The following is a 27,970-nucleotide window of genomic DNA, read 5'->3' on the forward strand; positions in this document are numbered from 1 at the left end:
AGAATGTAAACAAGTAAAATCAAATATAGCTCCAAACTTTCCTGATCATTCCTTGTAATTGTTGCCTTTAGTTATTAACTTTGTTTATCAATGTAATGTTCAAAACATTGCTTTCTGACCTTAGGCATCATTTTCTGCAATTAGAGGGCTTATTGCTTCAAAGGGGAGATAGCCTGGGGTCTCATTCAAAAAACAAATATTTTAAAATCAAGATCTAAGATAAAAGCACAAATTTTCCACTTGCTTCCCTTTTTAATTACAAAGATCTCTTATGAAAATCGTTCTTTTGGTTTTTTCTTTTTGTACACAGATATGTAGAATTTGGAATTTCTGTCAAATTGGTTTCATTATTGTTAAAACCTGAATTAAATCTATAGAATATTTGTAATACATGGGGTTCCCAGGTTTAATTTAACTGAATTCATGATCTGTTCTTGAACCTAAAAGCCTCCTTATTGGCCTCAATGCTTCTACTCTCCCCCAGTATAGCCCATTCTCCACTGAGTAGCCAGGGTGATTTTAGTTATCAAGTGTAGCAGAGATCTATATTTGCTTTACTGCTTAAAATCCTCCAAGAGCTTCCCAGTGCCATTAGAAGAACATCCCACTCCTTACCCAGCTCCCCTGCCCACTCCCTTTCCACCCTCATTCCCCACCCTCTCCTCTGCTTTCTCCAGGCTCCAGTCACACAGGCCTTTTCACTCTCGATGAAACGCTCACTGTTGTTCACCTGCACTTGCTGGTCCTTCTACCTGGAAAACAATCTCCGGCCCAGATCTCTGCATGGGCACCTCCCTCATCAGCCAGGTCTTGCTAAAATGTCACCTCCTCAGAGGTGCCTGTCCTGATGACCCAAACTAAAGCAGTCTCACCCACCCCTTGGAGGTCATTTGCAGTTTTATTTAATTGATAGCACTTACTACTATCTGAAATTCCTTTTTAAAAAATCATGTCCACTTCTCCCAATGAAAATGTAAGTTCCAGGATCGCAAGAATTTTATCTTGATTACCAATGAATCCCCAGATCCCAGAACAGTGTTTGATACATAGTAAGAGCACAGTAAATTCTGAACTGAGTGAATGAAAATGAAACTCCTGATATTCCCCTCCAAAGATGGCTTTCGTGCAGAGTTCTCAGTCAGTGCATGGCACTCTCCATCAATCCTGCTTGGCAAGTCAGATACCTAGAAGTCATTCTCCAACCCAGCTCCAGGCCTTGACATTGTTCCCCTTACACAATTCTTCAGTTTCACTCACGTCTATGCCCACCCTCTTTAGTCCAAGCTATCACAGCTCCTATCTGGACTACTGCAATGGGCTCTCAAAGGTATCCACAGTCCACTCTTGCCTTCCACGGCAGCCAGAGAGATCTTGCAAAACATAAATCAATCACAACACTCCCATATTTAAAATATTTCAGTCGTTTTCCATTTTACTTGAGATGAAAGAAATCCTCAATATTGCTGTCTCTTCCAGCCTCATCTTGCACCTGCTCCCTGCCACACACTGTACTGGTCTTTGTTTCTTAAAACCCTATGTCCATGGGACTTCCCTGGCAGTCCAGTGGTTAAGACTTCACCTTCCAATGCGGGGGGTGCGGGTTCGATCCCTGGTCAGGGAGCTAAGATCCCACATACCTCGTGGCCAAAAAACCAAAATATAAAACAGAAGCAATATTGTAACAAATTCAATAAAGACTTAAAAAAAATGTTCCACATCAAAAAAAAAATTAAAAACAAAAAAACTCTATGCCCCTTCTTCCCACGGGACTGTGGCATATGCTATGCTTCTCCTCCCCTCCCTTTCTACCTGGTTAACTCTTCTTCTTCCTCTATATCTCAACTCAATTATGACTTCTTTGAAGAAGCATCCTTGACTTTCAAGAAGCTTCCTGATCTCCATGACTAGGTCAATTCCTTCCAGAACAGCACTATATACTTCTTTGAAACTATTATTAGTTTTAATTTTACTTTTTTGGGGGTGTGATTCTCACAAGACTGTAGGTTCAACAAAATCATGTACCAAGTCTATTTTTGCTCATTATCACAACCACAGCATCTAGCATGTAAGTAAATGGATAAGAAACATCTGCTGAATGAATGAAGTGAGCTAACATACACTTGGGTTTTTAATATCATTTTTAAAATGTACAGATGGTACTTGACTATCAAACCAATATCATGAGAATTCTACTCTCAAGTCTTGTAAGACAGTGTTGTTTAGGGGTTAAAAATGTGGCCTCTGAGAACAGACTGCCTGGGGACAAATCCTACTCCACCATTATGAAGACTGAACAAATTAACACATGTAAAGTACTTAGCACAGAGCCTAGAACACAGTAAGTGCTCAGTAAATGCTAGCTGTTATGATCATTCCCACAGAAGTTCCCCAAATTGCTGCTGCCCCACGACACTCCCATAATTCAAAGTATGTCATTAAAAGTTAACAATGAAAATATTTCTAGATAATATAATATAGTCTTCCTAATTCCTATGGTAAAAAAAAAGAGATACAGAATGATATCAACCAAGGGCAACTGAATGACAGGGATAATTCATTGCAAACTGAATGACTTACAGATTTAATGTTATTATAATAGTAGCTTCTGTAAGAAAACAAAGGAAAAAAATAACTGTGTTCAGTGAGTTTAATGACTCCTCTGCCTACCAGCAACCAAGGGATAGACAATGGAAAATAACCAAATGTAGCTCCTGGTACAGCTACTGCTATGATCCAAATGACCATCACCTCTTGCCTGGATATTGTAATTGACTAACCAGTTTCAAGCCCTTGCTCTTGCACCCCTACTGTCTATTCCCAATACAGTTGCCAGAGTGACCTTGGAAAAACCCAAGTCAAATCATATCACTCCTCTGCCCCTCTAAAGGCGTTCCCTTTCATTCAGAATAAAATGCAAAGTCTTTGCTATGACCTATAAGGCCCTACACAATTTAGTTCCTCATTATGCCTCTGACCTCACTGCCCATCCTATTCTCCCTTTCTTGCTCTCAGCTCCACTCCTGCCTGTTCCTCAAAGAATCAGGTACCTTCTCACCTGGAGGACTTTGCACTTGCTATTCTTTTTGCCTGGAATGCCTTCCTAGATATGCATATGGGTCAGTCCTTCACCTGCTTCAGATTCTACTCAAATGTTACCCTCTCAGTGAGAACTTTAACCTATGCAGTGAGAACTTCCCTGGCCACTTCCTACTCACCTCCCCTGCTTTATTTTTCTCCTTAGTTCTCATCACTATCTAAAATACTATGTATTTTACCTAGTTAGCCTGTTTATTGTCTCTCTCCTCCACCAGAAGGAGGAGAGGCCAGGATTTTTACCTGCTCCTTTCACTGCTACATCTCTAGTGTTAAATCAGCGCCTGGAACATAGCTGGAACAAAACTGCCACAGAAGGTGCTCAATCAATAGTATCGTTTTTCTTCTCTCTCTTCCTGTTGTCACTATTGACAAAAATTGAAAGTATAGCAGAAATACAGTGCCACTACCCAAAAAAACAATTCAATGCCTTTGCCTTCTGAAAGTAAGTTAAGAGCATCATCTCCATATATGATAGGCAGAATTTTCTAAAATCGGAAACTCTCATTCACTTATTGCATGTGACTAAAATAATCACTTCCTGAAGAGATGTTTTTCTCCAAAATATAAATATTTACCTTCCTAAAATCATTCTTCAAAGTTTCTAAGCCATCCTGAGAGGACATTCTTTTTCTCTGTTCTGCAACTGAAGGCTTCATTTTAGATGGAGACACTAAAACAGCACCACCTGGAAAAATGCAAAATATGCTATATTTTGATTAAACTAAATTATCATGTAGAGAAAGCAGGTGAAATAAGAACTGCACAGTGTTTGCCTGTTACCGACAGCTGGAGTGGTAAGATCGTGATGAGTCCTCTGGATTCCACCAAGTTCTCTTAGCTTCGGAGTAGGAAGCCTGCCTCCTTTTCCTGAGGACACAGAAGACGACTCCGACCTACAAATTAAAACAATTATGAAGCATGTCCTCCAGAAAATATAATAAAAAAATACTTTGCCATCATTATGCAATTAAACTATAAACCTATAAGAGAAGGACATTTTGTTTCGGAAAAAAATAAACAAATCTACACACAGTTAAGAGTAACTGAATATTGGAAAAGAGGTGAGATCACTGCAAGTCAGCGACACACCAGAGAATTCTTCCATTAAATCAGAACCTAAGTTCCATATTAGCTGCGAAACTCATGAATGAATGATAAGGGTATTGGACTATGGACAAAAAAATACCATAACCAATGGTAGAGAACCACTCCCCAAAGCAATCTGCATATAAATCAATGGAAATTAGCTATTTGCAGAAATCACTTATTTTATTTAAAAAAAAAATTTTTTTTAACTTCCTTATTGGAGTATTATTGCTTTACAATGGTGTGTTAGTTTCTGCTTTATAACAAAGTGAATCAGCCATACATACACATATATCCCCATATCTCCTCCCTCTTGCGTCTCCCTCCCACCCTCCCTATCCCACCCCTCTAGGTGGAAACAAAGCACCAAGCTGATCTCCCTGTGCTATGCGGCTGCTTCCCACTAGCTATCTATTTTACATTTGGTAGGAAGTCACTTATTTTAATATTACAAAACTTCTTTCTTTTTGGTAGTATAACCATCTGATAGTAAAGAATATCAGTTATTTTCTTCAAGTCATAAAGTCATACTTCCAGAGGTATCTAGCAAATCATAATTAGCAGGATATAAATGAAAATAACCCTAACTACTTCCCCCCCAAGTAGCTCAATGTTCAATTACCAAGTAGTGGTGACTCAAATACCTGAGTGAATTAAATTATATAAACCATAAAGAAATGCCTATTTCGTGACATTAAAGTAAAATTTGCTCTTTATTAATCATAAAACCAAAAGTGTAAACCACTATAATTAATTAGTGACAAAACGAAATACATATTAACTATGAACAATAATTCGTCTATATACTGATTAATTTAAAACGCTCACCCTTCTTTTATCTTGTCTGCTTTAGATTTTTCCTGTACTTCCAACTTCTCTAGCTCTCCCACATTAACCTGCTTGTCCCTTTCCTCCTCTTCCTCCTCCTCTCTTGGCTGTTTCTGTGTGTCTTCAGTGGTGTTCTCTGCATCCCAAGCCAGACGCCTTCTAACAGGTATGGGAGCATCTGACACACCCAATTTCTCTGTGGTAGTTTTCTGGGGCTGTTCTTCCAAGATAGGTCTTTTTTCTTCTAGTTTTGTAGAAGGACATTTCTGCAAAGTCTTATGGCTTGTAGGATCTCTGCATAACAAAAATAAGTTTTATTTTAAATTGAGTAGTTTGAGGTTTCTAATTGATACTTATTTTAATAAGTCCGTCATTGCCTTCCATGGTTCACAACTCTGTTTCCCACTGATATTGCCTTGCCCAGATACTGAAGAAAAAAATCAAATTAAGAGTTCATTTTACAATAGAAGTTAAAGTTACAATCTATTAAGATATTCCAAAATAAATTATATTTATCTCCTTTTACTCCTCCCATCACACATACATGCCTGCATCACTGCTGATAAAACTCACATGTATCTCTCGAGTGGCCTCTGCATACATAAACTAGGACCCTCTCACATGGTCTAACTTGTTCAGTTACTCAACTAGGGTTTGTACACAAACTCATGTGTACTTATGGATCAAATAACTTGATTCAAATTTTATATTTTAGATATATCAATCTTTTCAAGTCATTGTTAAAGAACAGATTTTGTGATGAACTTTAAAAATCAGATGTCACATAATTAGAATTTATAGTTAATTTGGTATGTATGCCTATACTAATACACTATAAAAACCAAAAACTATTTTATTTGCTACAAATCGATGTGCTATTCCTCTTAGAAACAGTTTAAATTGTGTTCACTTTAAAACCCAAAATAGCAGAGAATTCTTCTGTAGAATCAGGGTGGAAGTTCCATATTAACCACAAAAATCCATTAATGAATGATAATGGAAATGTACTAATAGATAATATTCTCTGTTTTTATTATTGTTACCTTTTTCTTTTTGTTTTACTTTTTAAAGTTTTTTACGTCTACTGTATAGTCATCCCTAGTCTACTCTTAACTGCTAAGAAGGAATATTATAAAATGCAGTCTTCCAGATTTAAATTATGTATTATTTCTACCCAAGTGTGTAAAGCAAGTATGTATAGCTTTACTTTTCACAGAGAATAAACTAAAAATAATGAAATGTAATAAGTGGCTGGTATATTTCCATTTGACTAGACAACTTTTGAGTCTTCATATCAGTTTCCTATGTAATTCCATGATCTACATAATCTATAACATACTTTTCCACCATCCACAAATAACATCTCACCCAGCAAGATCTAGTGCTCTAATGTTGCTACTAATGGTTCCTTCTGAGCTCGTGGTCGAGGAGACATCCCAACAGCGGTTGTTTTCAGACAGAATCTGATTCAGATGGTCCCGAGAAAAATGAGTTCCCTGAACTCGTTTTCTATAAAACTCAGCCTTCTCTCGGAGTTCTTTAACCTATGCAGGAGAGTTGAGATATCATGTATCACTGTAAATGCTCCTTTGCAAATATCACCAAGTAGCATATCCAAGACATTGTACAAATACAGCCAGAGACCAAGAAGAAAGAAAGGCAAAAGTAGCCACATACATTCATCAGACTATGTGCATTTTTAAGCAGAAATTAAAACAGTCAAGCTGATGCACAATGCAGTTATTTTACTTCAGGCCAGCAGGCAGGGAGAAATTTGCAGCAGCTAAGAAAAACAGTGACACCTACTTCTTACTTCAACTGAAATTACACAAGTACTCTATGCATTATTACAGATTTAAAAACTCAAAAGCAACCAACCTCCGCATACCACATGGCATTTAGAGAACCCTAGGGGAGGAATACAGAAACATACTTAATGACAGGTTAATGCCATAATTGAATATTAATGGGAATCACTGAAATACCTTATTATTTTTCCTTCTAAGTATATACCAAACTTGTCAATCAATTTTTTTTTAGTATTTTCAGTAACATTTAATTCAGTAACAAGATACTTTAACATTGCCTTGAAAATCAACCACATTCTTGCATGGGTGGAATGCTGTCTGCGACAAGGTAACCTAATTACTATTTCCCCACCTCTGGAAGAGTACTGACATGCCAGAAACCCCTAGCCCCAGTCTTTACTTCTAGGCTTATATACACCTGCTGCTACTACTACAGAAGCTCCACTGAGAGAGTCATGAGGCTTTCCCCTCCAAATTCCTCAACATTCCCTTGTAATCAGCAAAACCAGTATTAAATACATAATTTAAAAGAATATCCCACAAAATAATAACTGTAATATATTCGACAAAGCAACAGGATACCAAAAAAAAGTTCTGATGAACTATTAATATAAGGTGACTTGAATTCCCTAATATGCAAATAACATATTTTCACATGAAAAGGAGTCTTTTATACTCATTGAAACCCTTTCATTTTATACGTCATACTGCCACCTTCTGGCTTCCCTGAATACAATTCCACAATGTAAAAAAATTAAGTTGCAGCTTAAAATAGTTTTGAATAATCTGCTTAAAATAATTTTTTCTCAAAAAACTGTATAATTTTTTCCTATCATAAATACAAATATTAGCCTTAAAAGGATACCTGGATACTGTCTGCTAAAATCGCTTTTCTCATATTATGTAACAACCTAAATGGGAAAAGAATAGATACATGTGTATGTATAACTGAATCACTTTGCTGTATACCTGAAATTATCACAACATTGTTAATCAACTATACTCCAATATAAAATAAAAAGTTAAAACAATAAAAGCAAAAAAAAACTGCTTTTCTCTCACTTAAAGGCAAAAAAGCAAATAATGAAAATTGGCATTGCAAAAGCAACTGGAGAAACATATCCTCAGCTCCTTAAGGAAATACTACTGATGCAGAGGGATGCAAGTGCTACGTCTCTAGGGAATCAGACAAAGCAAAGGACAGTGCCTGCCAGGGCAAAAGAAAACACATAATCCCAACAGAGTCCTACTGCTCTAATGAACCAAACCTGAAACATTCCTAAAAGATAATTCAAAATACTGTTTTCTTCACTGTTAAAAAAATTAAGCCATGTTCATTTATCATTTTTTTCAACTCTTATACTTTAAAGAAAATTACTAATAATGTTTTTTGCATTTAATAGGTATTGAGTCTGTTGAACTCTTAACCAGTGTATTCTGAATGCATGGGAACCTTGTAATAAAGCGCCTTGATATAATCCAGATTTTATTTCTAATAGTACCCCCATGCTTCAAATGTATCATGGCCACTCCATCACCTACATGATAAAATCTTCATGCCTTAGGATCACTTCCTCCCCCCTGGGTTCTCAAAGCCCTTGGTGTATATCCCCACTAGTACTTATTTCATTCTTCTGGAATTATTGCTTGTGTCATTCTTTCCATTAACCTATGAACTCCTTGAAGTGAGGGAGAATGTAGCCTTTCAACATTGATTCCACAACCTGTCCTGAGTATGGACTAAGCGCTAGGCCTGAGCTAGACGGCTGGTAGCAAAGATAAGCAAGAAAGTTCCTGCACTCAATGTGCTCACAATCTGGTACAGCAGGCCGACCTCCTCCTATATGATAAATCATTATCATAATATTGGTATGATCTATGCCATAATAAACAAATGAGATATAAACTGAAGGAGTGGTTTCAAAAGGGGGTCCTACCAGTCCTGCACTGTGTGTAGGGTAGAGCAGGAAGGAGCTGCAGAGAAGGCTGCATTCTATACATGCGGGAGGACCTCACTGATTGATGAAATGAGAGGATGGGAGAACATCCCCTCCATGTACACAGTGACCCAGTTTTATCTGACATCAACTTTTTTTAAAGAAGGGAGGGGAGATACAGAAATTCTGTAAAACTTTATTCAGTTCTATTTGTTACTGACATTCAAAACTCAATGTTTTAAATTGACTTTATCAGCAATCTTTGTTAATAATCTTAGTACTAATGTTATATTTTACAAATACATGATTTTAAACTTCTGTAATCCTAAACTAAGATGAAAAAAATAGGATGCTGATATTTCCAAAGTAAGGTGTTCTACTAGAAAGAGAAAAAAAATCAATGGTGTGAACTCAGTATTAAAAACAATCCCTACAGCCAAAAAAAGGAGCCACTAAAAAGGATATGAATAAACCATGCCTAACTCAGTTAAAGCCACACACACACACCCCTTTTCAGGTCAAGTAACACCATCAGGTTACATAATATTAAATGCTATAAGTAGAACGTTTTCCTTTCTGGATTTCTTTTCCCAAATTAAGAATTCAACTAAGTTGTTTAAAATTTATATGTGAAAAATTCAAACTCAGAAAACGGGAATAAAATACTCCTTTTTCCCAAAATCATCCCCTGAAAATGAAGAGTCATCTTATACCTAAAAGTCCTTACAATGTCTGTCAAATTACAGAATGTCTCAATGTGGCACTTCATCTTGAAACAAAGTCCTATTTCTGGAAGACACATTAGAAAAAAATTATCTCAACCAATGCAGTTGGGAGGATTAGAAGACTACCTAACAATCAGGAAAAAAAGACATTTAACACAGATCCAGTAGTTATTCTAGGATTGGACTTAACAGTTGCAGTTGCTGATTATTATTAAAAAACAGCCTTCTAGTGAGCATTTTAAAGAGGAATAGAGCCACTGGTTATAGTATAGAGATAACAAATATACAACCACTGGACAAATAAAACCAACTACCCTAATGTTATGTGAATAGGAACTTGGGACACAGGATAAAATATCTAGTGACTAGACTATAAATAGATTTTAAAAGTACAATATCTCAAAGAAGAAAGAGGGAAATGAAGATGATACATGGACTAGAAAACTGTAACATGATTCAAAGTGCATTAATATTCTAATGATAAAAAAAGTCACTGATGTCCAAATGCATTTGACGAGTGTGAATAATATTCCATGAAATGTTAGAAGTAGGAAAATGAGGGAGTACCTTATATGCAGGTACCTCAAAATCAGCCACATACAGTAAGTATCTTCCAGGGAAAAAAATGTAAGATATAAGAAAATATGGCCCATATTAAATGTCTATGACCTGATCGACTAAAACTATTATCACTATCAGTGATAGTTATCACTAACCTCATAACTAAAAATTCTTATTCTTTTCTAACTCCAATTTGTTTTTTTGAATGATTTTGACCATGAAATTAAGGCAAACTATTCTACTAATTTAAACATTTTCACCCACCAATAGCAATTAATAAAACAAACCTTAGAAAAGTCACATTACCAAGATATTATAATAGGAAATCTTAAAGACCGATCTTACGTTAACAACAAAAACAAAAATGTTCTCTTCCACAAGGGCAGGATAAGGACTGTCACATTATCACGGCTCCAGACATAACAGTCCTCTGAGTCCATTAAATGTTTAGATCTGAGGCCTAAATACCAATTCATCTTAGTTCAAAGAAGTCTCAGACTAAGGGATAATCTTTCCAAAACAAGGAGCTTCTCATGAACCCAACCTAGTGAAGTACCGGAACACGACAGGGCAGTGGCTGACACCTATCAACTGGCCACACACGCCCTCTATGGCCACACTCTGTTCCTGCCTTTGCCTGGGGTTTTCCCTCATTGCCCATCAGACTCCTCAGGCACAGAGATCCTCACCGAGGTCTGGCATGGTCAGAAACTGCTCAAGAATTCAAAACTGACTCGATTCCTTTCTTCTGTCATGGCTGCTTTCAATGCTCTCATTTTTAACTTGATTTCACCAGGGTGAGTATAGGAATTTTGCCCCCAGTAATATTTGGTTGGCCAAAAAGTTCATTCGGGTTTTCTGTAACATCTTATGGAAAAACTGGAATGAACTTTTTGGGCAACCCAATATTGTCACTAGGACATAGGTCTGGGAGCTGCCAGAGCCAAGAGCCAGAAGCTCAAAGTGTCAGAGGCTGATTACACATAATTGTTAGCCATGGTTTAAAGTATGGAGCTAAATAAGATTCATTCCCCATCCAAATTATCCCTCTCTTTATAATGTCTAATCCAAAATGTTCTCATTTAGCTTATTCACACAGAAAGGGGAGCAAACCATCAAGATGTAGTTTAAAAGATGCTAACTACACAATAACCAAAAAAGCTCCACCGTTTATCCTTTAGCTATAAGAAGCTAGTACTAAACTAGCACTCACCAATTCTAGAATTACCCTTTTCTTCCAACCTTTCTTTAGGATCCTCAGAATTTCTCCCATATGTCAGGGTATCCCAACACTAGAACTCAAACCTCTATCAACACAGGCCACTCCTTCCTTGTGCTTGCAGACTGCACTATTAGTACATGCTAACAGGGCACGTCAGTCAGATAAACTAATCTTGAAAAATTAATCAATCTTGAATTGAGAGAGTAGAGGTCTGAAGGTTATAAAATAATCAAATCTATAATGCTACAATTCTATAAACTGATTTCATTAACATAAATATTTGATTTTTAAAACATTTTTAACTTTAAAGACCTTATAATAATACTAATCTCTAAGCTAGTATTTTAAAAAAAAGTAAACACACTGATAAACTATATCCTCATACATACAATTTAAGTTCCTGATACTTTTAGTGCTATTACCGCATCATACATTTTCATATTGTCGTCTCTACTAGGTGAAACTATTGTGAAATTAAACTGATATAGTGCCAAAGAACATGTGGGCTTCCTAAGCTTATATACTCACCTGATTTGGTATGTTTTCCTTCACACGTGTCCAAGTCCCAGCTTTATAGAAATACTGGGCTGGGCTCAGAAATTTTGCTCTATATTCAGAATTCACCTTCCTAACAGAAATGAAATGAGAGTAAATATTTCACCATGTTGATCATCTAAATGCCATGATATTTTTCTTACAAAATACATACCCAAGCCTTTGATGTCTCCAAGGAGTAAGTTTCTTTTTAGGCTGGTTTGAGTCTTTTGATTCCATCTCTGTTTCTAATTTTAAAGGATCATCTGTTTTATTATCCTAAAATGAAAATAATTTAAACTTTTTATGCTCAATTTATGTTATACATTAAAGTGAAAACACAGATGTTATAAAGTATAACTGGATACTGAATTACAATTCTGTTTTTAAAAGTAAGCTTTAACTACTAAAGATAACATAGAAATCATAAAAAATCAACAAGCAAGTTTTGAAACTAGTGTATCTGGTTAGTTTCTTGAAGTATATAGTTCAGGGTATGGTTTCATTTTCTAACAATAAAAATTTTAGATACTTGGCTAGGAAAAAATTTTAATTAACAAACATCTAAATAAATAAACTTTATGTTAACGACCTATTGAACACTGGTCTTACATTTTCCCTTGATATTCTAAGTTTACATTTAATTGTTACTCATTGGGACCTTCCATTTAATTACTGTAAGTTAGCACACAGCTTTACTGAATAACTTAACAATTCTTTTTTTCAAGAACATTATAGGTCCAAAGAGTATATATATTATTAAACATATACATCAAATATAATATATATGAATGACTTATATATATACATATATAATTTTATATATGTATAGTTATATATATATAAATTATTTTACTTTTAGTCATATAATTTTTATTCTTTTTTTTTTTTTTTTTTTGCGGTACGCGGGCCTCTCACTGTTGTGGCCTCTCCCGTTGCGGAGCACAGGCTCTGGACGTGCAGGCTCAGTGGCCATGGCTCACGGGCCCAGCCGCTCCGCGGCATGTGGGATCTTCCTGGACCGGGGCACGAACCCGTGTCCCCTCCATCGGCAGGCAGACTCTCAACCACTGCGCCACCAGGGAAGCCCAATTTTTATTCTTAGAACCCATAACATTTCAGGTATGACATTCCAGGAGATCAAAAAATAGGACTTACCCCTGATTTACCTATAATTTACAATAATTTTAACCTGATGCTGTAACTGAAACAGCTGTAATTTCACACAGAGAAGTAGGTGTTTGTATATACCAAGGTAAATCGTGTGAATTATACTGGCTATAATTTGGCATACTAAAGCTATGGTTTAAAATACATGTGTGGATGTGTGTTTCTATCTGATTTCCACTATTTAATTTAAAGTATGTGTTTCTAACACCACTGTAACCCCTGGAGCTCACATTACTATAAGGACAATCATTTGATATTAGACATAGCAGACTCACCTGCTGTACTGCTAAGCATTTGCTGCACTGTATTACACTTAATTATTTAGATCTGTCTCCCCACTGACCCAAGAACTGCTTAGGGCTTAGTGTAGTTATCATTGTATTCTCAGTACCTACCTGGTGCCTGGTTTCTACCAGGTGCTAGGTGAACATTTGAAATTTAGTGAATAAATAAACAAATTAGTGAACTAGTTAAAAGCAAAATCTCAAATGGTGATAAGTAAAAGGAAATTTGTAAAGTTCCAAATGGTGGTAAGTAAAAGAAAATGTGGAGAGTTTCAAATCATGAGGATTTTATTTTGTTTAAAGAACTGACAAATACCTTCTTTTCAGGAGATATTGTTTCAAAATTTCCGTTCTTCTTCAAATGATTTCTTCGTTTTGGTTCTTTCACTGGAGAGAAACCCTTAAAATTTCTTTTGTATTCAGTTTCATGGATGACTGAGTTACCTTTGAATTGTGGAACAAATTTGCTTTTATTGTGGAAAACCTTAAAAAAAAATTACTTTAGTTTAGTTTTTTGTTAAATATACAGAACTTCTTCAATTGCTTAAAAAATTTCACATATAAAGTTGAATCATAGGATACAAAAAAGGGAAAATTATATACAACTGTAATTTCATTTCACATGTCTAATTAACATCCATTGCAACAAAAGCAAAAACAGACAAATGGGATTGCATCAAACTAAAACAACTTCTGTACAGAAAACAATCAACAGAGTGAAGAGACAACATATTGAGTGGGAGAAAATACCTGCATTCATCTCATAAGGGGTCAATATTTAAAATATTTAAGGAACTCAACTCAATAGCAAGAAAACAACCCAATTAAAAAATGGACAAAGAGGCATAAAAACAGACATATAGATCAATGGAACAGAATAAGGAGTCCAGAAATAAGTTCACGTGTATATGGTCAATTAACTTATGACAAAGGAGCCAAGAACATACAATGGCGAAAGGGTCTCTTCAATAAATGGTGTTGAGAAAACTGGACAGCTACACACAAAAGAATGAAAATGGACCACTGTCTTGTGCCATACATAAAAATTAACTCAAAATGGATTAAAGACTTGAACGTAAGCCCTGAAACCATAAAACTTCTAGAAGAAAACATAGGCTAGGGCCTCCCTGGTGGCGCAGTGGTTGCGCGTCTGCCTGCCGATGCAGGGGAACCGGGTTCGCGCCCCGGTATGGGAGGATCCCACATGCCGCGGAGCGGCTGGGCCCGTGAGCCATGGCCGCTGAGCCTGCGCGTCCGGAGCCTGTGCTCCGCAACGGGAGAGGCCACAACAGAGGAAGGCCCGCATACCACCAAAAAAAAAAAAAAAAAACACATAGGCTAAGCTCCTTGACATGGGTCTTGATGATGGATTTTTGGATTTGATACCAAAAACAAAGGCAACCAAAGCAAAAATAAACAAGTGGGACTACATCAAACCAAGACACAATATTTGCAAATCATATATCTGATAAAGAGTTAATATTCAAAATAATAAAGAACTCATAAAACTCAATAGAAAAAAAAAAGCAATCTGATTAAAAATGGGCAAAGGAACTTTTTTCCAAAGAAGACACACAAATGACCAACGGGTACACGAACAGGTGCTCAACATCACTAATCACCAAGGAATAAATCAACATCAGTGAGATTTCACCTCACATGTTAGAATGGCTATTATCAAAAATACAAATGGTAACAAGTGTTGGCAAGGATGCAGAGAAAAGGGAACCCCTGTCCCCTGTTGGTAGGAATGTAAATTGATATGGCCATTATGGAAAGCAGTATAGAGGGTCCTCAAAAAATTTAAAATAGATCCAGCAACCCCACTTCTAGGTATATATCCAAGGGAAATGAAATCAGTATCTCAAAAGATATCTACATTCCCATGTTCATTATAGCATTATTCATAGTAGCCAAGATATGGAATCAGTCTAAGTGTCCATGGACAGATGAATGGATAAAGAAAATGTATTACTATTTAGCCTTAAAAAAAAAATCCTCTCACCTGCAACAACATGGATGAACCTGGAGAACATATGCTAAGTGAAATGAGCCAGGCACAGAAAGACAAATACTGCATTATATGATCCCACTTATATGTGGAATCTAAAGGAACTCATAGAAGCAGCAAATAGAATGGTGGTTGCCAGGGACCAGGGGGTGGGAGAAATGGAGAGATGTTGGTCAAAAGGTACAAAGTTTCAATTATGCAGGATAAATAAGTTATGGAGATCTGAAGTACAGCATGAATATAGTTAACAATACTGTATTATGTACTCAAAATTTGCTAAAAGGATAGATCTTAAGTGTTCTCTCCACACACACACAAAAATGGTAAATATGTGAGGTGATAGACGTGTTAATTAGCTTGATTGTGGTAATCATTTCAGAATGAATACATACGTCAAAACTTCACATCGTACATCATAAATATATAATTTTTGTCAATTAGACCTCAGTAAAGCTGGAGAGAAAATCCAAAGGTCAACTTTCTCTACTCATTACTATGTTTTGAATAATAGTTATTGTAATCAAATAAAGCTTAAGCCAAGAGAAATAATGAACCATATCTTTTCTCCCCCAAGTTCCCTACCCCCCTATTAGTTTGGTAATGAGAATAGTAAAATAGGCAGATTTTAATAATATGAAAATACACATTAGCTTTACAAAGCAACTCTGTTGTCAGCTCTGCAGGGCTTTTTTCCTCCTTGACATGAATTTTTTTTCCTCTTACAACAATAAAAAAGTCTTACGTTTTGAATATCTGACATATGCATTTGCTCAGGTTTTTTCCTTTGTTTATTTTTAGCTTAAAGCAAGGAAAAAAACAGTTAATTATCATGTTTCTATTTTTTAATGTTTTCTTTTATCCTTAATATTTCATAATATGGTTCCATTTCATGGTATATTACCACTGATTACAAAGAAAGCAAATAGAAAAGATATGGAGTTCAAATAAGGTATATTGTTGCTTCACAACGCTGAATAATACATCTTCATACAGATCACAACCAAACAGTATGTCTTTTTAAGTACAGTATAACCTCAAGGACTCTTCTGCCAAAAATTGTTCTGACTCCTTTACATATTAATATAAGACATCCTTTCAGAAAACAGGTGTCTGATAGAACGGAACAGCTCCTTTAGAGGTTCCCTATCAACAAGCTTTGAAAGTTTCTGTCACAGAGCTCTTCAATCCACAGACCTGAAAACTGATATGCTTTCAACTAACAAAGAGCATCTGCTTCCAAAAAAAATTCTCTGAAACCCTCACTAATGAAAGCAATAAAGCTAGTAGTGAAGGTATTGCTAGTGATTTATTTTATATTATACTTCTGATACTATCAAAAGAACATTTCTACACAATGCTTTCACTGAAGTATGCAGAAGTTGTCAATAGGGCTTTGATTTGAATCACCTCTACCTTAAAGGTAAGATATTCTACAAAAATTGAACAGCACAATTTTTAGGCTGTAAGTAATTTTGTAGGTACACTTTCTATCCAACAACACTTGTGAGCCAGCAAAAGAAGTACTGATTCTATTCACTAGGTTTATAAAGGGTATGTATTGATTTATGTTATTTTATGTGTCCCTAAAACGTTATATAAATTTCAGTTTTTTAAAAACTGAGTAACAAGTAAGCCTAAAGCTGCTACAATTTGTAGTATAACGCTGGTACTATCTTAGTGTAAGATGACATGTTACTGTCTTGCTGAATCTAATTATCCTCTCGGTCCTTATGGGTATACAACGGTAACAAGCAAGTAAGCCTAAAGCTGCTACAATTTGTAGTATAACGCTGGTACTATCTTAGTGTAAGATGACATGTTACTGTCTTGCTGAATCTAATTATCCTCTCGGTCCTTATGGGTATACAACGTATACAGGTGAGTGAGAAAGAAAAGACTAAGCTGTCATGAGCCTCTAGGGATATTCTAAATGGAAGTATTTCCTACCTAAGCCTAGGAGTATGGTTAAGAACATAAATGAGCTAAGAACTGTCTGGAGAATTATAGTAGTAAAACAACAGAGTATATATTAGTAATGGTAGTCTAATACTAAAATTGTGTGAGGATACAATGAAACCTAATATCACATTTAGTTACCATTATAGCTTTTGAATTTATATAGTTAAACTGACAATTCCTATCACTGCTCATTTGATATAAGGACAAAATTATATACCTTGCATCACTTTCAACCTATTTTGTACTTATTAAAATAAATATCCAACGCAGTTACACCTTTCTTAGAAGACAGAAAACATGCAATATATTAGTCAACAAAATTCAACATTTCAGCATAAAATCAATTTAACAATTTTTTAATAAATAAAAAAAATTCACAGCATGCAAAAACTTACCAGTCCTCAAGTTTTCATTACCCTGTTTCATATTTAGTATATGTGATGGATCTGGCAACAATGATCATCAGTAGCCTAGGACAGTATAATATTACTACTATAAATCAGAAGTAATAGGATGATTTTAGCAAAACTCTCATTTTCATGTTTCTAGAACCTACCTTCAGGCCGTCTTAAGTATCTAATTTCTTTCAGTTCTTAGTTCTATGTAAATCTGCAACACTAGATTAGATGATATTCCTCAAAAATGTATTGCATCCATTAAACTACCTGATTGGCTGCAAAAGCTGAAGCAGTTTCCTTAGGGGTCTTCCAAACAAACTGCCTTTGATATTCAGAATTTCTCAAGACATTATGTGAAGGAACAACAGTCAGTCCAGCTTTTTTCTGTAGAAGTCTATCCAACTGTTAGGGAAAAAAAAAAATCCCACTCAAAGTTATTAAAAATTTCTATTCAAACTTTTTTTTTTTTTTTTTTTGTGGTATGCGGGCCTCTCACTGTCGTGGCCTCTCCCGTTGCGGAGCACAGGCTCCGGACGCACAGGCTCAGCGGCCATGGCTCACGGGCCTAGCCGCTCCGCGGCATGTGGGATCTTCCCGGACCAGGGCACGAACCCGTGTTCCCTGCATCGGCAGGCGGACTCTCAACAACTGCGCCACCAGGAAAGCCCCAAACTTTTTTTTTTAACTGTGGTAAAAAAACGTAGAACATAAAAATCTACCCTCCTAACACATTTTTAAGTGTACAGTAAGGTAGCATTAACTATATGCACATCATCATACAGAAACCTTTCTTCAATTGTTAATCTTCCTTTAAATTGTCAAACTCTTTAAAATTCCCCTAATACCGTCAAGGAATTATTGTGCATCCCAGCAAAAGATAACATTTCTCTCATCGCTTCTCGGCCTTTTGGCTAAGATCAAGTGTAGATAACATTTCTCAGTCCCTTCCTACCAATTATGCATAATTGAATATATTACTAAGAAACAACAGCACATTACCTCGTCCACAGCTTGCTTTGGGGACACCCCTTCCCCTGCCCACCAGACTTACACGTCACCTTCCTTGATTCCCATGCCCCCGGGTTTTCCAACACTTCTAAATGCCTCTCCGTGGTTCCAGTCAGCGGTGGACATGAGATGGAGGAAGCAGTAGAGTGGAGAAAAATGGGGAAGCAGTGAGGCGTCTGCACGGGTCCCTGCAGCCTCTGCTTATGTGCTCGCAGGGACCTGCCGCAGGCCAGCTGGGACATAGAGAGAAGAACTGCAAGATCTTTTGAGATCTAGCCAGACCTCTCCTTTCTTTTGCATTTTGTCAATTGAGACTCTGTTTTTTCTGCTAGTACACAATAAGAAATTGAAAAGGGCCTAGGTATAAGTCAGCTCACCATCCCTGCCAGAGGTAGGCCTACTCCCTTTCTCTGTCTCAACTGGATCTGTCCCTTAGGACTCAGGTGCTGATATATGATAAATAAAATCCAGAGGCAGGCTGTGCAACCAACGAAGGGATATCTTAGTAAATGGCAACAAACAAATGGCAACAAAATGGCAACTATTAAGAAGAGAACTAAGTCATAATAACTAAAGTCAACAGCCTCTTATCAACTCTTCTACAGACACTGGACAAGAAAACAAATAATGGAAAAATTTAAGCACAAAATGTAATATTACTGAAATGATGATGAAATTTACAAAGAATTCTATGCTTCTGAAAGGAAATACAGTGAATATACCTACCCCACCATCTATGTTTTCTGAAAGAAGCTTGGTAGAATGTTCCAGCTCCACATTTTCATTAACTGGTACATGATTTGCTACTACATCCTCCTTATTTTCCACAATATCTGAAGCCCCTTCAGCTCTGGAGTCTGCAGAGTGAGATCTGGTTCTCTTGGGAACCCTGGAGGCGTCTAGTGCAAGAACCCTTTCTTGGTTAACATCTTCTTTTTGTTCTGCTTCCTGTGGTTCTGGTGTTCTGGGGGCTTCGGGTTCTGGTGATACAACCACAGCGTTCTCTGAGGTAACTCCATTCCACTCAAGAGATTTTGAAATCTGTGGGTCATGGTGAGGGACTCTTCTTTTGGAAATAAAACTTGGCTCTTTTGTTATTCCTACAAAATATAATATACAAAAATAGCAGATACCAAAGCATCAAGCTACAAAGACAACTTTTAATCACATGTACGAGAGGAGAAATGGAATTTAAAATTCAGTTGAGATACACAATATCCTTCCAGTTACAGGATTTTAAAAAGTACAGTTTTTCAACATAATATCTTTAATTTTGCTTTAAAGAAATATTAAAAGTTTGACCATAATTTTTAAATTGGGGTCACAATGTTCGAGTTATCCTAACACAAGTTGCTAGAATCTCAACGTGATGGACCTGGCAAGCCAGGTGGAATGTGTTTGCCTCCGTTTCTAATTACTTTCCTGTGCTACTTTACAGAACAATGGGCCCTGGTGCTGTCAAAATTTGGAACTTTTCACAAAGCTTCTCTTATGTACAGCAGACCAAGATGAGAAGGGGTGAGATGTCATTATGCTGGATCTTAGTTCTACATTTGCCTTGAGTTCCTGAGAAGTAAAAAGAATGAACCCTTTTGACAAGCGCTAAGATACTATTTCTCTATATTTCTGTCTGGCAAGCAAATGTCCAAAAAACTTAACCTTCTACCCAGTAAGAGGAGCTCTGTGGAATGACAGTCACTGAGATACTGCCCTAGTTTGGAGCCATTCTTTAAAAAGAAAGAAGACAGTGCAGGGTGGGGTAGAGAAGAAAGATTAAGACTGGAAGAGAAGGGAAGGTAGACAGACAACCTGGCATTAGGTAAAACCAGAGCCCTTTAGCCTCTATCATGGATGTTCTGGCCATCAAACCCAGGGTCCCCAACCTTACAAGTCTCCCCTAGACCATGGTCTTCAAACTGGGTGTATATATATCTGGAGGCACAGAAAGACATTCTGTGGGGGGCGGGAGCAGAAATGGGCAGCTTAAGGGAATCACTTTCCAGATCCTAACTTCCATATGTGCTACTTCCTGACAGCCTAATGGCTGCATCTGCCATCTGTAGTTTCCTTTCTCACCACTCCCTTCATAATCACCCTCTTCCCACTTCATACAAGAAAGACACGCCTCTCAACCACCCTATGGAATAAAAAAATTGTCATAGGTGGGGAGGACAAACAAAGGAACAATTCAAGAAAGCACAACTCCTGAGGAAGAGTATTTGACAGCAAAGCAACAAAGGCAGAGATTAGAAATAACAAAGGAACAGTGCCTTATTTTATCCAGCACAACACCTTTTCCATCTACCTATCTTAGAATTAAAATTCAGGTGTAAGACAGTCATTATGTGAAATGCATATATACATATTAACGCATTTATGTGGACCAAAAAATAAAGTCAGACTTTTTTCTCACAGAAAATAATTCTAATTTACATGATTAGTTTTCTAGTGAGGACTGACTTTACAAATTAAATGATGAACATTTACCATAAATTGAGCTCAATTGCTCGCTCCAAAATTTTAACAAAAGACATGTAAAACATACACTATATTCAATATGCTAGAAATCATATCCTTTGAAACTATTCATTACACTTTTGATAAAAAAGAAATTAAATATCAACTTTAAAATGTGAAGAGAGATAAGACTTTCTAAATTCTTTTAGCAGGTATGAAAGCACAAAAGCTTGAAGATCACTGCCCTAGACTTCTCTCTTTAACACAGAGCAGGGCTGGTGGAAGAAGAGCAAAATGAAAAGGGAAGATTCTCAAGTGGTCCACCCTTGTCTCCTAGCACTGTGGAAAATACACTATGAGGAAAAATAAGCACAGAACGCCCAGCCAGCCTTCGGTAACACTTACCGCTGCTGTTCTTTCCTGGCCCCCACCTCCCTTTCTGAGCAACCTGGAGTTCTCACTCTGCCCCTCCCCCTTACCTCCCTGTTAACAGGCCTCCCCCTAGACCATTCCTTTCTCACAAGGTACCATAGTCCAAAGTGGCTCTGCTCCCGCTGTCTCATTTCATCACCCCTACCCTCACATGTAGCTGATCTAAGCTAAAATGTTACATGGGGGCAACTATGTGGTTAACCAATGCCCCGTGTCATAATATCCCTCAAGGCCCTCAGTGGGCTAGCTACATTTTGAGAGATATATGTTGGGATTCTTAATCTAATGGAGCCTCGAATCTGTGGAATTTCTGGTCATTTGGAGAGGATTATGAGCACTACCCTGCCCAAGATGCAGTGACACCCAGTCTTTGAAGCCAGGCTCTGGGCAAAGGATCCTGACAATTCAGAGGAATCCTAAAAGAACCACCCACTCTCGTCCACTCTTCCCTTTGTTCTCCAAACCTAATCCTGGAAACACTCTCATCTTACTAATTTCCCAGGCTTGCCACCCCACGTGTAAGTCTTTCTTCTCCTGGCTTCAAACATCTAAGGTTGGAGGAACTTATATACTACACATCTGGCACTCTCACACATGTCACAGGTTGGGCACCAAGCACTCATCTGTATATATGCACCTAGCCCTTAACAGGAACATCTCATTTCATCCCTCCTAGGAATCCTGTGCAATGGGCTTCCCAAGTCCCACTTGGTGAAACAGGCCCAGTTTGCCCGAAGTCACACAGCAAATGTGGATTCAAACCCAGGTTTATTCATTCATTCAAAAATGAAGTTTAATAAACTCCAGAGTATGCCAAGGCCCTGTGTCATGCACTAGGCAGGAACAAGGTGGTGAAGACAGACAGACAGAGCCCTGCTCTCAGAGATCTTATGTTCTAGTGAGGGAGAATTAAGCAAGCAGGTTGAATGGAATCAGTCTGTCTCTTTCCCCCTCTACCACACTCTGGGAAACCTTGGCCGAGGGTTCTAACTTCCCTGAGATACAGGGAGGAAGCAGGTGTGATGACAAGAACATGGCCTCTAAACTCACAGGCTTTGAACAACACAGACTTGATTTCAAATCATGGTTCATTTAGGGGCTGTGAACCTTGGGCAAACTGCTTAATCTATCTAAGCTTCCATTCCTCTAGACCTTGGGAGTACCCCTCCCCACGCTTGTCCACTCTCAGCTTTCATGTCTCAGCTCCAATATCACTTCAACTAAGCCTTTCCTGATGACTGATTCTAAAGCGTATTCCCTCCAACCCACCCCTCCTTCCAGTTATCTATCACACCAGCCTACAATTTCATATAACAACCTGAAATCCCCTGGTTTATTTATTGAGTTACTTGTTTACTGTTTTCCCCACAGTTAAGGGTCTCTGTCTGGTTCAAAGTTATATCCCTAGAAGAGGGGAATAGTCATGGCCTACAGTAAACCCTCAATAAATATTTGTTAAACAAACGAGTAAGTCAACCAGGCCAACTGAACAATGCTTCACAAATTTTTAATAAATCATTTTGCAAGTTTAACCCCAAAGTTTATTCAACTTCTAATGACTACTAGCTGTTCAACTTACCTAATTGATCTGATCTAAGTCCAGCCCATGGGTACCTTCTCCCCACTGAGGAATTACAGGACTCTGACAAATATGACTTTTTCCACAGAAAGTTTCTCTGGTATTCACTCAACCCCTGTAATGCAAAGTACAATTTGAGTAAAATGTAATTAATGAAAGTTGTTTTAAAGTAGACATCAGTAAAAATCATTTCTGAACCTCTAAAAAGAGTTGAAAGACTTAAGACTGATAATTAAACATAGAAGAGGTCCTTAATAATAGCTCCCAACATTGACCCAGCCCTGTGCTACCAGTTCATAGTGTTATATCCTTTAATCCTCACAACCACTTGAGGCAGATGTTACAAGGATTCTGAGGCTCATAGTGGCTACCCTTTTGCTGGTTGTCTGATTCCAAAGCCTGAGGTCTTGTCTGATAATGGGTGGCAATCTAAATCCTCATCACTATAATTATCCTAACTAACGAAGTTCTCACCGAGTACACAATATAATATAGTATGCCTAATCCCTTTTGAAGTTTTGTAAAGTCAACCAAGAAAAGACAAATTCCCTCCCATTCTGGATGCAAACCCTTAAGATAAAAGAAGACAGTCAGGGCTTGTGGAACACTGTGGTCAACTGTTATGTTGAAGGGTGCTTGACCATGACAGCTACCAGCTACCTGGAACTATTAACAAACCTTAAACAAATGCACAATTATGAAGAATGTGTATTTCTTATACCCTGTCTTTATCTTGTCAGGGTCCCAAGCCTTTAAAAGACATAACACACTTTAAAGTTTTAAAGGGAAGGGGTGTTAAAAGCTAAGCTGTAATGTGGTCCATAGGTGTCCCAATCTGAAGCCGCCGTAGTTCCCATTATAAAGTGCCCTCCATCTACACGCCTCTGAGCTCTCCCCGCTCCCCCCCACCCACCCAAATAAATCCACCTCAAACCATCTAACTATTCCACTCGGCAACTCGGAAGTGAGTGTGAGCGGAGAGGGGGCTAGGGAAGAGGAAAAGAGCAGCATCCTCTAGGATGGTGACAGGCAGGATCGGGAGCTGACAGGCTCAGCAGGGACGAGGGGCGCGGCCCAGAAAGCCAGTGAGGCTCCGGCGCCCTGCACCCGCCCTGTCCCAGCTCCCCCCATCGGGCTTCGGCCCCCGGGGACCCCGGCCTCACCTTGAAGCGCACCGGCATGTCGCCCGGCGCTGGAGCCCCAGCCACTCCGACAGTTAACGGGACAAAAAGCCTGGAAGGGGCGGGGCGACAACAGGAGGTTCCCTAGCAAAAACCTCTGCCCGGCGTCCCCGACTACGCGCCGGCGCACTCCGCGCTTGCCTCCTTGAGCCGTGCCTCTCTGCCTTTCCCCGCCCATTCTGAAGCCTAAAAACCAATAGAGACTCGGAGAGCCCCGCACCGCCATTAAGATTCGACCAATCAGTGCTGGAAAGGAGAACGCCCGCCTCCCCAGCCAAATCCCGGGGATTGATAGAGAGATGGCGGGCGGAAGGCCGGCCAATGAGGCTCCCGGGCCCGGAGTGGGAGGGGCCCCGCGGGAGCTTCGTCCTGAGGAGAGCTCGACGGCGTCTGCTTTGTCGCATCCTGCGCAACAATGGGTCTGCGTGCCGCTGGGATTCGTGAGTCGCCGGCCTCGCTGGACCCAGGTTCTTGACGTCATAAAACAGGAAGGTGTGTTTTTAGTTCCAACATGTATGACAGAACGGAATGTTTCTTTGTATGAAATGAAAATATTCAGGTCTGTTCTTTCGAATATCAATTCTTCCCACCGACAACCGTGCTACACTATTTACTGTCACGTCAAAAGGAAGAGGCCAGAAAATAAATATGGCTTAGGCAGGCCAAAAAACTTTTTTTTACTGAATTTTGAAAGACAAACTGCTGACTTCCCAGTGATGTTCTTGCCTCCCACAACCCCCTCCCCTCGCCTCCGCCCAAAAAGATGTACATGTAGCTCCTAGATTAGGAAACATTCGTTAATGATGCTTGTGAGTCTCAGCTTCCAAAGCTTCAGACTTGTCTCTCCTCTCACCCTTTTTAAAAAATAAAATTCCACTTGATTTTTACAGATTTTTGCCATCATCAGTATTTCTTAAGATTCTACCATTGACAGAACACTGTGCTGACCCTGGCGATGGAAAAGTCATAATTTGTCCAGATAGTTCTCTAATATGCTTAGGGAGAATGAACATATATTTATTCAGTACTATTGTACAATGTATCATGTGCTAAATTTCCAAATGAGAGGTATAAATGATAGACGAATTGGAGGAAGGAGTCATCCCCAAGGGCAGAGATGGTTAGAAAAAGCCTCAGGAAGAAATATTCAGACTTAGCCTTGAAGTTTAGAAGAACTGAAGTAAGTAAAGAGGAAAATGGGACAATCAAAGGGCAGATGTCTGAATGGAATGCTGCCAGGCTTTTTCCAGAACAATGAATGCAGTTTCATTTTACTTTTGTCATTTGTTGACTGAAGAAAAGGATACCCTCTTTTAAACTTTCTAATATTATTATTAATCCTTTCTGCAGAGGCTTGTCTTCTGAATCCTAATTGATGTCTCTGTTCTTCATCATCATCACTGAGATACTTAAAATTTCATTTGAAGGAGCCACCTGATATATGAAACAAAGAGAATATTAAATTAGTCCCTATGCAGCCATGCATCCAGAGGGCCCTTGATAAATGTTAATTGGTGATGACAGCATCTCTGTCGTGTAAATTAAGAATGGCACAAACAAGACACAGTGGAACATAAAACAAAAGTCCTCTGCAGGAAAGCAGCCCAGATCTTACAGGATAGGAAAGACACAGATCTGGTTGTACACAAAGCTTTGTTACCACATAATGCTAAGGTGAAATCAGTAAAAGTAAGTATGTAGAATGTAGCCTGTCTGCCAAACAAGGGCAATGATAACTATAGTTGAGCTCTGCTGAGCAGGGAACAAATGACAAGAAAACCAAACAGCAGATGGTAAAAAATGATTTAGTCACAAACTGAGTTTGCTGAGATGTGTTATAAGGACTCAAGGAAGACAAATAGTTTACTTTGTTATTTTTAAGAAAAGCCTAGTTCAGTTTATGAGCCAAAGATGTAGAAATGAAAAAAGCGATAATGTTGCTAAAGGAGAGTTTTGTGGCCTGTGTTTTACCAGCTCCTAGCACTCTCCACTACTGTAGGCAGCAGACCCGGTACCCCACAAAGTTCCACCCAAGTGTTCTGGAGAGTCCTAGGAAGTGTCTCACATGTGCTTACAGCTACCACATATAGTTTGCCCAGCAGCACTGACACTTCTTCCAATAGCCACACATCTCTGGGTGTCACTCTTCTTGCTGGCCACCAACATTTCCTGTGGCCTGAGTTACCACAGGCACAGCATGGAACCTCCTTGGGCTGTTCAACCCTGGAAGGAATCTGTGGCAAAGCACCTCCATACATTTTTTGTGTTACCCTCTATTGAATGAGTACCAAAGTGTCTTACAGAGCTTTTCCACTTGTATTTTAGCCTTCCTTCTCTCCAAAGGACTCAAGGTGAAGTCCATTGGGTCTAGGCCAGAAACTAATTCCTCAAATGATGGACCGAACTCCGTGAGATGAGGGTGTCACAACTGGCTACCTCTTCCCTTTCTTGATTTCTCTGTTTCTCATGCAAACAGATTTCTGTTTATTGCCTGTGAGAGACTAAACTGATGCAACCTCTATAAAAGGCAATTTGGCAGTGCTTTTCACCCAGCAATTCCACTTTTGTAAGTTATCTTACAGATATACGTGCCCATATGTGAAAAACCAATTCATTTAATGTTGTTGACTGCATTGTTTATAGTAACAAAAGTTGGAAGCAACTTAAATGTCCATCTGCAGGGTACTAGTTAAATACATGATGGTTCCTCCAGGGACCAGAGCGGGAACAGGCGGTGCAGCAGGTCCAGACGGCAGTGCAGGCTGCTCTGTTCCTTTGGGCTTTCTGACCCAGCAGATGTCAAGTACACACTATATCCGTCAGGGTGCGGTAGGGAAAACAGAAACTACCAGAAGCATTTCAACAGAGAAAACTTAATATGAGCTATTGGTTAGCTCTTGGAGAACTTTAAAAAGCTAAATGGAGAAAGAGAGCATAGTAATTCCGAGAAGCGGCTCATACCCTGGGTCTGGCAGAACAGAGGGAAAATGTTGAGGTTACTCGAGCACAGCTCCAGGCTGGCTGGTGACACCTCATGAGAGTTGGGCAGACCTCTGAGAAGGAGTCACTGCCTAGTGGTGCTGGTGCCTCTGAGGGGACAAAATGAGGCTGCCCCCCCCCAAAAAAAAGGGAGGCAGAAGGGAAGGGAATGAGGAGACTGCAACCAGCTGGCACCATGGAGGTAAAGGTCATCATTAAGGGGCTGCAGAGAGGAAAAGCTAGTAAAAGAGAGCATTCCTGTCTCTAGAGTCTGTCTTAGCACACCTAACAGGGAGCTAGCAGGATCCAAGGGGTCTTCAGATTCCAAAGGGTGAGACGAGAATTGAGACAAGAGCTTATTAAATTGAACGCCCCCATGCAACCCTTAAGAAAGAAGCATTTTCTTGAGCTAACATGGAGTGATTCCCCCCTCTCCCCCTGCCAAAAAGAAAGGCAAGTTGTAGAAGAGCTTGAGTAGTATACCGTCAGCTGGGATAAAAGACAGACAAAAAAAGGAAAAATGATGTCACGATGGCATCATTCACAGACATTTTTACCCTCATGAGTCTAACTACATTGGCAGCAGCTATGAAGATGAGCATTTTATTCATAGTTTCTAATACATGGAAATTTTGTGGTATTGATAGTTATCATTAAGGCTGTCCTGCTATTTAAAATGACGGTTTCCATTGACCCTTTCTAGAGTCACTTTGAT

The 27,970-nt window shown here is 38.6% G+C and overlaps 1 protein-coding gene across 4 annotated transcripts in view; it reads right to left on the bottom strand.

Annotated features, from left to right (window-relative positions):
- The window catches only part of MDM1 (Mdm1 nuclear protein), a 29,191-nt gene extending 4,803 nt beyond the window's left edge, over positions 1-24,388 (bottom strand). The window contains exons 1-12 of one of the 4 annotated variants that reach the window (XM_007106251.4): positions 24,259-24,388; positions 23,096-23,210; positions 19,354-19,727; positions 17,887-18,021; positions 13,568-13,735; positions 11,973-12,076; positions 11,792-11,891; positions 6,889-6,918; positions 6,379-6,554; positions 5,011-5,304; positions 3,877-3,989; positions 3,672-3,781 (exon numbers count right to left, since the gene is read on the bottom strand). In XM_007106251.4, coding sequence (XP_007106313.2) covers positions 3,672-3,781; positions 3,877-3,989; positions 5,011-5,304; positions 6,379-6,554; positions 6,889-6,918; positions 11,792-11,891; positions 11,973-12,076; positions 13,568-13,735; positions 17,887-18,021; positions 19,354-19,727; positions 23,096-23,210; positions 24,259-24,276 — 1,737 coding nt within the window. In that variant the 5' untranslated portion in view covers positions 24,277-24,388. Of the gene's footprint in view, positions 1-3,671; positions 3,782-3,876; positions 3,990-5,010; positions 5,305-6,378; positions 6,555-6,888; positions 6,919-11,791; positions 11,892-11,972; positions 12,077-13,567; positions 13,736-17,886; positions 18,022-19,353; positions 19,728-20,116; positions 20,194-23,095; positions 23,211-24,258 lie in introns of those variants that run through there. The other 3 variants (XM_007106253.4, XM_007106252.4, XM_024123090.2) reach the window with 3 other exon arrangements.
- Positions 24,389-27,970: the final 3,582 nt, after the last annotated feature.

This window comes from Physeter macrocephalus, chromosome 6 (genome assembly GCF_002837175.3).
Source record: "Physeter macrocephalus isolate SW-GA chromosome 6, ASM283717v5, whole genome shotgun sequence".
Taxonomy (NCBI): Eukaryota; Metazoa; Chordata; class Mammalia; order Artiodactyla; family Physeteridae; genus Physeter; species Physeter macrocephalus.